The sequence below is a fragment of the Grus americana genome, chromosome 19 (genome assembly GCF_028858705.1).
Source record: "Grus americana isolate bGruAme1 chromosome 19, bGruAme1.mat, whole genome shotgun sequence".
NCBI lineage: Eukaryota > Metazoa > Chordata > Aves > Gruiformes > Gruidae > Grus > Grus americana.
In genome coordinates, this window is record NC_072870.1 from 10158749 (window position 1) to 10172626 (window position 13878).

At 37.1% G+C, this 13878-nt stretch overlaps 1 protein-coding gene across 13 annotated transcripts in view; it reads right to left on the reverse strand.

The window, feature by feature from the left end:
• BCAS3 (BCAS3 microtubule associated cell migration factor) overlaps positions 1 to 13878 on the reverse strand; it is a 366627-nt gene that overhangs the window by 304643 nt on the left and 48106 nt on the right. For all 13 annotated transcript variants that reach the window (XR_008579901.1, XM_054847769.1, XM_054847770.1 and 10 more), the window contains exons 8-9: positions 10986 to 11093; positions 6832 to 6908 (exon numbers count right to left, since the gene is read on the reverse strand). Coding sequence is in view for 12 of the 13 variants with exons in the window: in XM_054847769.1 (XP_054703744.1) it covers positions 6832 to 6908; positions 10986 to 11093 (185 nt within the window). In the remaining variant the exon portion in view is untranslated. The remainder of the gene's footprint in view (positions 1 to 6831; positions 6909 to 10985; positions 11094 to 13878) is intronic.

A 13878-nucleotide genomic window follows, 5' to 3' on the forward strand; every position in this document is an offset into this window, starting at 1 on the left:
ATAACAGGAAAACTTCCTTTTTCCATAATTTTCACTGCCTTCTTTTCCCCAGTTCTCTCTGATTTCCTCTGCACTGACACATACTGTTCCTTTTTTGGTATCAGTTGTAATTATCATCCTCATAACTACTCTAACTTTTTTTTAATGGCTATTCCACACCTTGCATCTGGGAGGAATGCTTACTAGCATTGTCCAGTTTTATTTCAAGCTACTTCTCTGTGTGTTTATACAATATGTGAGTATGAGCAGTATTATTATAAAATCTTCTTAGAATTCTGTTTCTAATCCCAAACCATGGAAGAAATTGCATCTTGTTCAAGTATGATGAATATGGCTTTGGGACAGGATACAGCAGGCAGCCGCAGGGAACGCTGGTCAAGGCAGGAGATCTCTAAGGCTCAGCTACATCCTAAGTATGAAACCTTACAGAGAAAGCAGATTATTGGATAAATAAAGATTTTTCTGTTTCAGTGTGTGGAGAGGTTCATTAAAGATGACATACACTCTTACGTGTATAGTGGTTTTAAACGCAGGATTCTGAGCAAATTCCAAAAAACGTAACACTTTTCTTCAACTGAAATCATTCGAGGTATTTGTCAGATATCACTTTAAAAAAATATGTGAAGCAGCGGTATTGTGCATTTTTAAATAAATAGTAACAATAACCCACTAAAGTTATGCTACTTTTCAGTCACTGGATGTATCTTACGAGCAATTAGTAATGTTTTTCTAGGTCTTATGAAATATACAGCACTCTATAGTAGTGCAATTACAAAACTACATTCTTAAGTCTTGCAATCCAAAGCAGCCAGAAAACAGATCCACGACAGAGAGCACAGACAGGGAATATACGATAAAAAGTAGAGTGATACTGGTGTTGCAAAAGCATTGTTTATTCCAAGGAAAACAAATCATATAAGTTGTTTTCTCTGGTATTTTTTGTTTGTTTGGGCTTTTTTTTTTTTAGCATCACCAAGCAAATTTATTTGTTTATAAACTGTATAAAGTAATACTGTTTATAAATTCCTCTGGGTTCCTTCTAGATGAAAGGCCCTATGTAAATGTTATTACTCTGTCACATACTTTCCAAAACTCTTCTATTGTTTTTGTACTTCCTTCTGTTCAAGTATCACCCATAAAAACTGAGCAAAAGAGCAAACCAGCAGGATGCACCCCACTGTGAAGGCAAGCTTGCCATCCAGGGCTTTTTCTTTTCTCTTTTAAATCATACAGGCATTATCACTACTAAACTCCCAGAAATAACGTGAAAAAGTAAAGCCACAAGTGGTTCATATACTGGCGTCATCCCCTGCTTGCAGGGCAGTATTCATAATACGCATCACGTTCACAGCAGACCCAGCCCTGCAATGAGTTGCATTTTGTGCTAGCCTCGATCGAAGAACAGAATTCCCTCACACAAGCTTGCAGAAGGACCACAGATTTATTTTTCTATTATTATTATTGCTATTATTATTAGTACTACAGAGACCTCCTTTCCCTATCAATTCTCTGATGGCAGTTTTAAGTATTTTACTGTTAACTCTATAGGTCTAAGACCAATACCAGAGCTTTTACTAAAAATACCTGTGGCCTTTAATGTTTATTAGGCTGAGTTGTTTAATTTAGCATGCATTTGACTGATTTCAGGACAAACTATGTTTTAATCTCGGGTTCGCTTTCTTTTTTTGTTCAGTGAATCGGACAGTGATAAATAATAATGTTACTATAGAGGTGGTTGTTCCTGTACAGGACAATGTGAGTAAGATGGCTTTGGTTTGGCCTTTAACATTAAGGATTTGGGTGCTTTAGATAAAAATAACTTCCACAGAAACAAACAGCACTTCCTGCTCTACATATAATTTTTAAAACTGTCAAACCCAGGAGATATGATAGATACACATCTTGGGTACCAATGCCTTGTTTCTGTCTTTACGCAATTCTTCTGTTGTATTTACACTTTCCTGCGATATAGCAAAACACCCTGTAAGCAACGAAGACATTCGTTTCCATAAATCTAACACATTGCCCTAAAGACCTTCTCAAAAAGTATTTCAACATTATCCTGTAATAGTGACACACGGATTCCCAGATTCAGGAAAAAACACTTATAAATAATGCCATTAAAAAGTAAAAGCAACATTTCTCAGGGAAGGCTGTTACAATTTACATAAAGGGGCGTATGTTCATATATACGTGTGCGCTTGTGTGTGTGTATAAAAATAAAAACTGCTTATATACAATTCGAAGAAACATACTTAGCTTCTCTTTGCTGATCACGAAAATAATGTGACTCAGGAGCTCACTTCCCACCTGCTTCAAGGACTTTCGATCTAAACTGAAGAGTCTCCCTCCACAGAGGAAGGAATCCTATCAATTATTATACCATGTGGGATATCCAGGATAAATGCCACTCACTGATCACAGCTGAGACAGGAAACGTACATTCTTCCAGAAGTTCTGTTTGTAACTCTTCAGGCATTAAACCTTTTCATAAGACAACCAGTGTTTTTACTTCAAAGGAAAGAGATCAAACTGCTCCCTGTGTGCCGATCAGGGAAAAGGAATTCTAACAAAGCTAACAAAAGCGTACAAAAAAAAGCCTAGATGATTTCCAGATCAGACCTGTGACAAACTGAAACCACTGTATTATTTCTTGCACGTGAATATCAGTGAAAACAGGAACACCACATCCAAATTGCTGATCAGAGTGTCAAACACCAAGTTTTTTTTATTTATTTTGAGAGGTGCAGGTGGGGTGCATTTAATATACACTGAATAATTTTTGGCTTGTGGTTAGGCAAGTCTTTTGAGACTTTATATACAATAAAGTACTCTGACTAAAATCTGGAAAATTACCTCTTAAGGCTCTAGCTGTACAGCATCAATAGAAATGTGGTGCCAGCTAATGGCTGCAATAACTGTCTTCATCCCTAGAGAATAATGGATGGAGAATATATCAATATGAGGAGTGGAAGGGCCAGAGAAACTGAGCAGGCACTAGTTATCGGACACAAAGATGATGCCACATGCATGATGTTATCTGTGATAATCTTTACTTAGGGCCCAGGGGGTGGGAAGGATATTCTTTACAGAGAAGAAAGTATCCATCAGGCCATATTCATAATCATCAATGTTCCACTAAGTAAGCATTTTTGGAGAAGGGTTGAGGGAGCACTGATGTAATAGAAATCAATGAAATTCAGCTTTTCTGCATCTATTGTTTAGAGCAAAGTAGAAAAAAAAAAAAAGCCTGTGCATCACTTTCGTTTCTGATCGTTCAGTCATATGAAGTATTCAGAAAAAGGCTCTGAAGGAAATATTAAATGAATCACAATAAAACTCTTAACTATTTAATAATCTATTTTAAATCCACACCTTGACATTCACAACTACTGAAGGAAACACATTCTTACTATAAGCAAATGAATTTTTTTAGTTTGGCCACAGGTTATTAAAACAGCGCAGGATGTGAAATTACTGTTTGGCTTGATCTTCCCCTCGATGCAAGTCCTCTCTTAACGAAACAGAGTCAGCTCCGAGCATAAGCACAGCAGAGAACGGTGTGCCGTATCAAAGTTACTGCCATGAGTTCTTTGCAGACTGATGCTATGCCTTTCCTTAGCAGACAATTAAAAATAAGAATACCACACAGGGCAGATTATAGGATATGCTGGTAGTTTTTCTACAACATCCACAGTATGTTCTCCCTTAAAGTTTAAGCACCTGTCTTAAATTCACACACCAAGACTGGAGCACCCGTACACTGAGGTTTTGTTACAAAAGGCACAAATAAAATGTGCTGGCTCTCTGCCATTCAAGTCAAATCAGCACATTTCCATCTAATCACATGCAGGAAAAAAAAAAGTTAGTACTATGTCAAATTTGCTCAAAACAAAAATAATCAGGAAATGCAGGAGTTAAACATCCCAACAGCAGCACGAACTTGACCATGTTCTACATCCTGAATATTTTATGGTATATTTATTACAACAATATATTAAGCTACACATTCAACCACAAAAACAAAAACAGAAAGACAAATACTACTCATGTGCAACACAGCTGCATTAGCATTGCTGAGGAACACCGAACTTCAGAATTCCTGACACTGTTTTTAATTGTACATTCTGCATTTAATTTTGATGTATAAATAGTCAAAAAATGGACAAGAGCTTCTGCTTAATTATGTTTGCTTTGTAGCTGTCTCAGTGAGGCTCTAAGGCTCCCACACCACTTAGTTAATATGGCTGGAAGATGTGATTTCCACATCATCACCAAGTCTTCTTGCAAAAAAGATATTTTTTTTTCCCTACACAGTGGTTTACACGATAACGTCTTCGAAGAGCTTGTGATCCTAATTTAACATTTTTGAACTTTTATGCCATCACTTCTGACCAAAAGCAGTCAGATAACGCAGCTGAGAATCTTCTTGACAATGAAAAATTCTCTGGGCAGCCAGTGACATTCTCACCACCGCTGTCCAGCCAAGGTGCATCAGGATGGGTCCAGGCGGGACGCTGGCTGACTGTCCCGCAGAGCAGGGATGCTCCAATAATGCAAATAGAGAGGACTACAAGACCTTTGCCGAGCTTCCTATTTAGGGATTTCTACTTTTCCAATTTAAACTGACATTGCCCTTTCCTAAATGGAGAAAAAAAAAAAAAAAAGGCAGCAGCAAAAGAGCCCAGTTGCTAGCCAGCTGGCTGACTATCAAAAATCTATGCAGCTAATTAGGTAGCTCATTTACATCAAATTTCAAACACATCAGAGTAACTTAAGCCTTTAAAGATATACTCTTAGGTCGAAGATATTTCAGCACATACGAAATCTGAAAGCTTAGACAAAAGCTTTACTGCAGCCTTCAACATGCCAGAGCATAACACCCACTTGACAACACAAGCTATTAAGTGAAACAACTGAGCTTCAAAATCCTCAGGACAACTATTCACCAGCACAGATCCAAGAAATGCATTCATCTAAGGAAAAAAAAAAAAAAAAAAAAAGCAGAGGTGTCTCTGCCCAGTTGCCCCCGTGGCGACAGGGGCAGGGCTCCGGTGGCAGCAGCTCCAGGGTTTGTTTGCTGGGTCCCACAGCAGCTTCCCGAAATGCCCAGTACAAAACAAGCAGTGTCTGTAACTGAGCTTTGGAACCCCAGAACTCGAACAAAGTTTGAGAATATCTTGCGTTTCTCACATAGCCCAGCTGGAGAAATACACTGTGAATAGTGACATTTCAGGAGTTTGGATTGTCAAATAATTCGGTAAATATCTCCAAAAGCTTTATTTTGTCCTTTTTAAATTCCACCACTGTTCCACAAAAATGCACTGCAAAGGAAAAGTTACGGTTAGGAACAGGATACCCCCCATTCCTCAAAATACAGTGGATTAATTTTTTAAAACAAATTGCAGCATCTTTTTTTTTTTTAAAAAAACACAACAAATAATAACTGGAATCAGAAAAGCACAAGAATTGTCACAACACATGCTTAATTGAGATGTGTGCGGTTTTTGGTTTTTTTTACCTTTGATCTAAAATAAAGCAAGGCTCATACCTTAATTCTCTGTGGTGGAATAAAAAGGAGGAGTGAGGAATAGGAGGACACTTTTCCCCGTGTGGTTCTCCTCACTGAACCCCAGCGGATGCCCAGAATCTTACAGCCATGAGTAGGGAGAAACTGACACCTATTGGCAACTTTAATATTACTGCATAAAGCTGCTTTTCTTCAAGCTATTACAAGCAACAGCTTCTCCTAACTAGATTTTTCTTTAAATACACAGATAATATAAAAAGATAATTTACAACGTTTCCAATTGCAACTGAAAATACATCCAGAAAATGTCAGACTCTCCCTTTTAGCCATAAAACTCCGACCCTTTCAAAGCAAATTATGATCCCTCAGTAATCTTCAGATTTTTAAGAGGCTATTCTAATTGATAAGCAGTAGCACTAGTCACTTGAAAAAAGATTTTTTTTTTTTTTTTCTGGGGTGAATACTTTCTTGGTGTTTAGCATTATACAGTCTTGAGGGCAGGTAAACGACATCCTCACCCTAACCACATCCTGTGACAGAGCAGAGCACAAGCAGCACAAAACATACCCTCTTTTTCGACTAACGTATCGATTCCCGCATTACAGATGTTGATGCAGCAAAGGGACACAGAGTAGAGGAAGAGCTTTTGGAGAGCACCTTACTCGTTACAATCTATTGCCTCCTCCTGAGAGCCAAGTCGTGGGGTACAGAGGGATGAAGGGAAGTCTGAGCAAACAGTTCCTTCACACTCAAGGTATATGTGAAAGCACCCGCAGGCAAATACCTGCCTGTAGTTTTTCTACTACAACACTTTACTGATCTGCTTGAGCTTTGGGGCCTCCTAAAGTAAGGACATATTAAAAAAAACAGAAACAAACAAAACCAAACCCACAAACCCCAATGTACCCGGGCCTAAGGAACAACAAAACATGAAAAGCAGGCAGATTGCTGTCGATGCATTTTCAAATTGCTGCTTATGCATACAACCTGAAACCCAAAACCTGAAACTTTTGCACATATTTGTGCAAAATGAACAAAATAATTTTTCAACTACCTATGGATGTCAGTCTAGGTGCTTTTCGCAACAATGAGAAATTAGTTACAGCAATAATAAATATGCAAAAGACCCAAAGATTCACAGAGTAACATTTGGGGTTTTTCTGAAGCAACAGATTTCCTGAAACTCCAAATGAAGTCATGGAGATCTGCTTTGAGGATGTAGAAATAAAACCAAAACACCCCACTGTTCTACCTCACTCTACCACGAGAGTAGAAAGACTGAACCCAATTATTATACATACTTGTAACGAAGAATTTTTTGGTGAATGTACAGCTGTCAAAGGCGGCAATTTTCTCTTGCAGGACTACAACAAGTATCCTGAAAGCACAGAAATGGAACATGTACTTTAAACATTAAATGCATTGGTTTAAAGATTCAATATCTAAATGTAATTATTTCAAAAGCATCAATATAAATTCTACAGTGATAAACTGCCAGGTTACCAATACATGGCAGTTATTGAGGATTCTCTCTCATCCCAACCACATAACCTTCATTTCAGGAAGTACACAGATCTGATACAGAACAACACAGCATATTTATGATATACCTCCTGCAGTAAAAGCTCCATTAAAAAGAAAGAATGGAATTGCAAGGATCCTGAATTACTTTCAATGACTCAAATAACAATCAAATCAACAATCGGTAGAACACAAGCTAAAATTGAAATAATCCCATTGCCCATCTCATTGCAAATTTATTAAACCATCTTATTTACTAAAAGCGGGAGGAGTGTTTCATAGCAAGAACATCAGCACCCAAATACAGTTGAGAAGCAGGATTTGTGTCAATTAGCAAAATTGCAGGTGTACGTTTATGCATTCACTCATACACATACACACTTTTATTGTAAAATACCTGTTCGCTACTTGAAACCAAGTAACAGAACAAAAGCCAAGTGATAACTATGCATGAAACACTGTAGTGTCTGAATTAATAGAGGCCAAATTTAGAAAGTGAAGCATCATGAAAGCTTTATAACTAGGGTACACCTTCTCCTACATTGATGACTTCCTAAAACCAAGTTCTTAAACTCTTGAAATGAAAGAACCACCTGGGAAGCTGACAAATAAACAGATAAAATCTACCAGCTATCTGGAACATTTAGCAATATGACATAATTAAGAATCTGATTATTCTCTCATTAGGAAGAATATGAGACAGTATTTTTTTAATTAGCTGAAAATATGGAGCATTGTTAAATGCTGTTCTAATAGTTTTAATTGTAAAGATATGACGTGGCAAAAAATTAATCACATCTCTCAATGACTAAAATACACACCTAATGCTTTATCTGAAAATTATGATTGCATATTACAGTATTGAATAATGTTTAAAAAGATGATGAATCACATCAGTCTTGACACTTATCCTTGAGTAAAGGGTGATGCTTATCTCCCGTCAGTGTGAAAACCAGCCATTAACTCCTCTCTTTTTTGTCCTATTTTTAACTGTTTAGCCACAAGAACACCTCGTTCTTATCCCATGAGAGCTCAATACCTCTAAGACTCTTTGGTGAAGGACTACACTGAAAAAAATAAAATATATATACCTTGCTCACACACTTGCTGATGTTTTCAGATATATAAATAAGTTTTGAGTAACAATTTCCACCTACAAAACTGTACTAACACTCCTCCAATAGGTATGATTTATCTCCGTGTCTGCTATTTGATTTTGCTATTATTTTTACCAACACATTTGCCAAATAACATAGATTGCATCTGTAGCTCCCAAGATGACTCCTGAAGCCTTTTCAATAGGCTGGTGTAACACTAACTACTCGCTATTTGTTCGATACAGAAGCTGATTAAAGCAATAAGCACTGTTCTGTATTTCAAATTCTTTCAAGACTCTCTGGTTTATAACGTCTTATCCTGGGACTTTGTTGCTGCTCTGTTTATCTGTAGAATCAGTTTATTTATCTAGAAACAAGAAGCAGCAAAATTCTAGGAAGGAAGGTAGAAATCAAGGGACATTTTTGGACCAAAGTCTTTCAGAATTACAGATTTGCAGAGCTGGAACAGGAAAGCACACAGCTCACTTGCCAAAAGAAGAGGGCAGAACACATAACAAGGGGGATGCAGATGTCTTAAGTCATACAAGAAATTAATGCAGAATTTCTTATTTGCTTGTAGCTCTCACTGTGAAAAAGATGCTTGCCCATCCCCTTCCGATTTATAAATCTCAATTTTTAAAAATGATAAACTCTGCATATATAAATTAATATTAGTTTTGGACAAAATAGTTTTAGTTAAATGACACATCTTTCAATTGCTTAAACTGCAGGAGAGAAAAACAAAAGAAAATGTATCAAGTTTAACTTCTTTCACAAGGCCTAAAAGAAAGTTAACCAATGAATAATGGGAAGACTTTGAATGCATGTGCAAGTGTAATGTATATATAGACAACCTATGTATATTTGATTTTAATATTTCCCAATCCTGTAGATTTTTGGTTTCTACTCTTTGGAGATGTACTGTCTTTCTGCATAAATGAAACCTACCAGATGGATGATTCTAGAGTATAAATACATAAATAATAAACAGTTTTTCCTTCTTCTGCAACTCAAGTTTTATTTTAAATTCAAATTTTGGACTCCATTAGTCTATAGTACGGTTAACGCACCATTAGCACTGCACTTGGCCACATTTAATGCATTTTCAATCTGAAATACCGAGCTTTCCTTGGATAAAAACAGAATCTGATACGTTCCAGAAAAGCAGCTACCCTGGATACAGCCACACAGCTTTGAAGTAGCTTTTCCATTTTTACCACTTAGGAAAAGAAACATTAGCACCTGGAAAGATTTTTTAGTTGGGAGAGACTTTGAATGATGATTTTCCTTTTGACTGTTTTTACAATTGGATTTTTCTTCTGCTAGGAGGCCAGACTGCAAAGATTTACTATCATCGCACCGTACACAAGGGAACTCTAAATTTTTCAAGGGACTGTTGCACAGATAAGTACTGAACTCCTTCTGACAGCTTTTAAAGGAACAGTGGCCTATTCATGGCACGTAACTCTCACTAACTCAACCACTTCAGTGAAACTCTTTTTTGATATAACAATCATACCCACATCCTACAATAAGAAGATTGACAGGGATAAAAAAACCCCAAAACACTACCATCCTTTACTTCTTTAAACATTTACACTATCAAAATATCCTCCTCATTATTAGATTAGTTGTGGTATTAGAGGTGTTTGTTCAGTAGCATTCCTTTTCTTCTGTAATTTATACTTGACCTAATGTAGTCATTAATGTTCAGATGGTACAACTGAAAGACAAATGTCTGTTATAACAACACCTTTGTGACTTCTAGGGTTGGGGGGAGGGATTTGCATCTTTTTTTCCCCCTTCCAGTCTCCAACACTGCTAACATCCCTTAGTTGCATCAGTTCAATACATGCCCACATTCTTTTGTGGTCTTCGCATGCTGGCTACTGCCATACAAAACCGGCACAGAAAATGTGTCATTCTGGTGTTTTGTTTTGTTCTTAAGGATTTGTGTTATTATGGCACCTTCCTTACCGAAGGACAAACAATTCCAGCAAGCAAATTGCCAGAGAAATGCAGCAGCTCCTTCGTTTGGGAATCATATTCCACAGCTTCCGTAAGGTACCTCAAGAGATGCAATGGCTAGTAACAGTAATAGCTGAGTGGAAGGAAGCAAAGTAAGCAGCAGCAAATTCTCACATCAGGATTGCCAAAGGATCATCAACGTACTCATGTGGAGATCCTGGGTTTTCTCTTCTGTCTTAAAATGATGCAGTAAACTACAAGGGTGTTCGGTTTTGTGTGTCTTGGAGAGAGGAAGATCTGAAGTTAATTCAGAAAAATTTGAACTCACGATTCTATGGAAACAAGGTACTTTCAACCTGATGCTCAGCCTTCTAAGCCATTTTCTCTCAGAAATTAGGTGACATTACCCCAACTAAGTGATGCTGCTTTGTTATTTGACTTGCAAGAACGTTATTTCCTGTAAACCACCGAGTGCAAACCAGGAATTCTTTGGATGCACAGGAAGGCAATATATCTGACAGAACAATGGGACACAAAGAAGAGGCATAAACTCTTCAGTGCTCTATACTGTTTAAACTCTCAATGATCCCATTTCTCCATCTGCAGGTAGAGGATTCCAGCGATTCCGCTCACCCTCATCACAACTGAAAGAAGCTTAAATGATTTCAGATTAAAAATTAAATGAAAGCCGTTGGAGAAGCATATTGTCATACTCAAACTGAAATATTACTTGAGAAATGGAGAACCAAAGCTATGTTTACAGGAAAGTCAAAATAATAAACTCAGGGAGCACATATACCAGAAATTGTATTCATTACTGCAATTTTACATGCCCTAACACAGAAAGTATGTACAGTAAACATCCTTACCTTTTATTGCAATGCAGATCATAAATAGGAGTTTTGAACTGTATGGACTTGACCATCTCTCCTGTTCGCAAAGAATAAAGGTCCACACAGCAGTAAGGTGGGCTTGTGCTAAAAGGAATAAAAAAAGATTTTAACGGAAAGAAGGATTTTCTTGTAAAATTATTTTTAAATTATTTCAACATCCCTTTATTATTTAGCATGCTAAATGAAAAATCCAGCAATATGAGCAGAATTCTGAGAAACAAAAGCCTTCTACATTAAAGAAAGGTGTTATTAAAATTGAATTATGATATCTACAATGATCAAGAACCTGTATTGTGCAAATAATTATCAAGCACTTAGTTTCCTTTGTCACAAATAAGACTCTGGAACATCAGATCTGACCAGCAAAATACAAACCATTTGACAGGCAGGAAGACTATACAGACTATACTGTAGTTATTTGAAACATATTCTGCAGAGCAACACTTTCCTGAAGGGAGTACTTACTTCACTCCACGCAACAGCTGAATCATTTGACTTGATTTGATAGAGACACATTACACAGAATTTACATTACATCTCTGATGGACTTTTGTTTGAACTATATAGATCTTTTCAACTGCCTTCTGTCACTTTTATCATTTTAATATAAATAAAACTCGAAGGCCATTTCTTCATAAAAAGGCTTGCTTTCTTTTGAGAGGGAGAAAGTGCTGAGTGTTCCGATAGGGTTGAGGAAGGTAGTGGTGGAAACCATTTTACAAGCTGAGGAGAGGCTTTGATGTGGCAGTTCTTTTCCATAACACCTTTTTTCCCCTCCAAGAACGCATTAAAATGTTGGCTACTTCTAGGTCAACGAATATGAAGCAGCACAAATTGCCAGCTGTACAAACATATACTAAGTATTGGTAAAGGAGGGTGTTTCCCCTTGCCCATATCTGTTTTATTTTACAGAGTTTAACACAATTCCTGACACAACACTTGCTTGTCTTTTGGATCTGTCCAAGCTGCTCGAGAATTTTCTGGAGAAATGGAGCACAAATGCCAACTGCTTACCTCAAATGCCTCAAGATAATAGAGTGGTACATACAATAACTATGCAGTGGAGAAACAATATACAACATATGCACAGAAAAACAACGTCGAAGAAATAACAGAAAAAAGAAGTTTTGACATTTTGCCTACTGAAATTCTTCCCAAAATATACATTTTTCTAGGCACATACCTAGGGTAATAACTAGAGGGTGCTATTTATTACTTTTAAGCACTTCAAAGGCCCTTCAAAAACACTTTTAAAACAGTGAGACCCAAGTCTAGTTACTTTACATTTGAAGCTCGTTGCTGCTAGAAAACACAGAAAACCACAGCAAGGTCTACGCACAAACTTTTTTTGATTTAAGTACATTTATTAGCTACAGGAAATTATTGTTTTGATATAAGCATACACAGATTCTTCTTTCAAAACAGAAATTACAGAAGTTGATATACCTAAAATTATATTAGCATAATTGATACCACTTAGTATTTCCACATAAGCCTGTGTTGAACAGGTCCATTTTGACTTGAAATATGGCTAACTACAGGACTACAAGTCAAGAGTGTGTACCTTCTAATATATATTGCACCAACAAAATTATGGGTAATAATCCTGTCACTCAAAAGAATAGTTATTATGTCACACCTTTCTTTTGGCTGATCACGGTAAGACCATTCTACCAATGTTTTTTTAAACTACATTGGCTAAAAGCCAGTAACTTGAGTTCAAGTGCTAATAATCAAGTAGTAGTATGGACTAGGTCAGAACTACTCTGAAATTCTACCTAGCTCCAATTCAAAAGTCCTCTTTCCAAATGTTATCCGTCTTTTAATTCCATGGTACACTGCAATCCATGATCAGAAGATAATATGCATGTTTTGCGGGTTTTTTTTATTTTTTTACATAAATACAAGGACAAGTTCAAATACACTTGAGGATGCTCCTAGGATCTAGTCAGCAGAAACAAATGGCAATAGCCAGAAAAAGTCACACTTGTAGTCCTTTCTTGTTCCATAACGCTTGAGTTCCCAGCAGCACAGACACTCATTGCACTGTTGAACAGAACCCCATAAAGCAAGGACTCTCCAACACCGCAAAATTTCATTTCATTTCTTTTCCAAAGACATAATTTCTCAACCATTTGAAAAGTATGAGCCTTTTGAACGGTCTTTCTTTACCCTTTTTTGTATGTCCTCAGCTAGCAGCAAGATCAATGCTTCTACAACAGGAGAATGAGGATTATAGACACAGATCTAAGGATTCATTTCTCTGTCATAGCACTTAAAGACTAATAACAGTACCTTGATGAGCCTACACTACTCACAAGTGGTGACGTCAAAAGCTCAGGCTCAGTGGTTCTGTGTACTTTCCTCTCCTGGCCTCTGATATGCAACAGATTCTATATTGACCTATTTTAGCATATTAAATCAACAGAAAAATAACACTTTGTCCTCTCTTTCTCCCCTAGAGGGAATTCTCCCCCAGGTTATTTCACCGAAAGGGCTCAGTGAAAGCTCTAACAAGCATGGAAGCAAGAAAGGAAGTAGAAGCACATGAATTGAGCAACACAAGACGTGCAACAGGGCTGCAAAAGCTAGAACTGGTTTGCTACCACAGAGTTGCAGCACCATGCAGCTTTTTCTGGCCCTTTATGACTTCCACTGAACTACTCATAATTCCCAAACTTCTTGAAACAGGGAATTCAGAGATTCCTACAGCCCATGTTGCAGAGGAAATCAGACTCAAATACAGTGTTCTCTTTACTTTCTTAAAGTTAAATATCTAGACTGAGTCCTGGCCATAGCTTTTAAAAGCTAGACATCTCAACTCCTTTTAACTCATTATTTAAGAATTTGAACCCAAACCCGCTAAGAT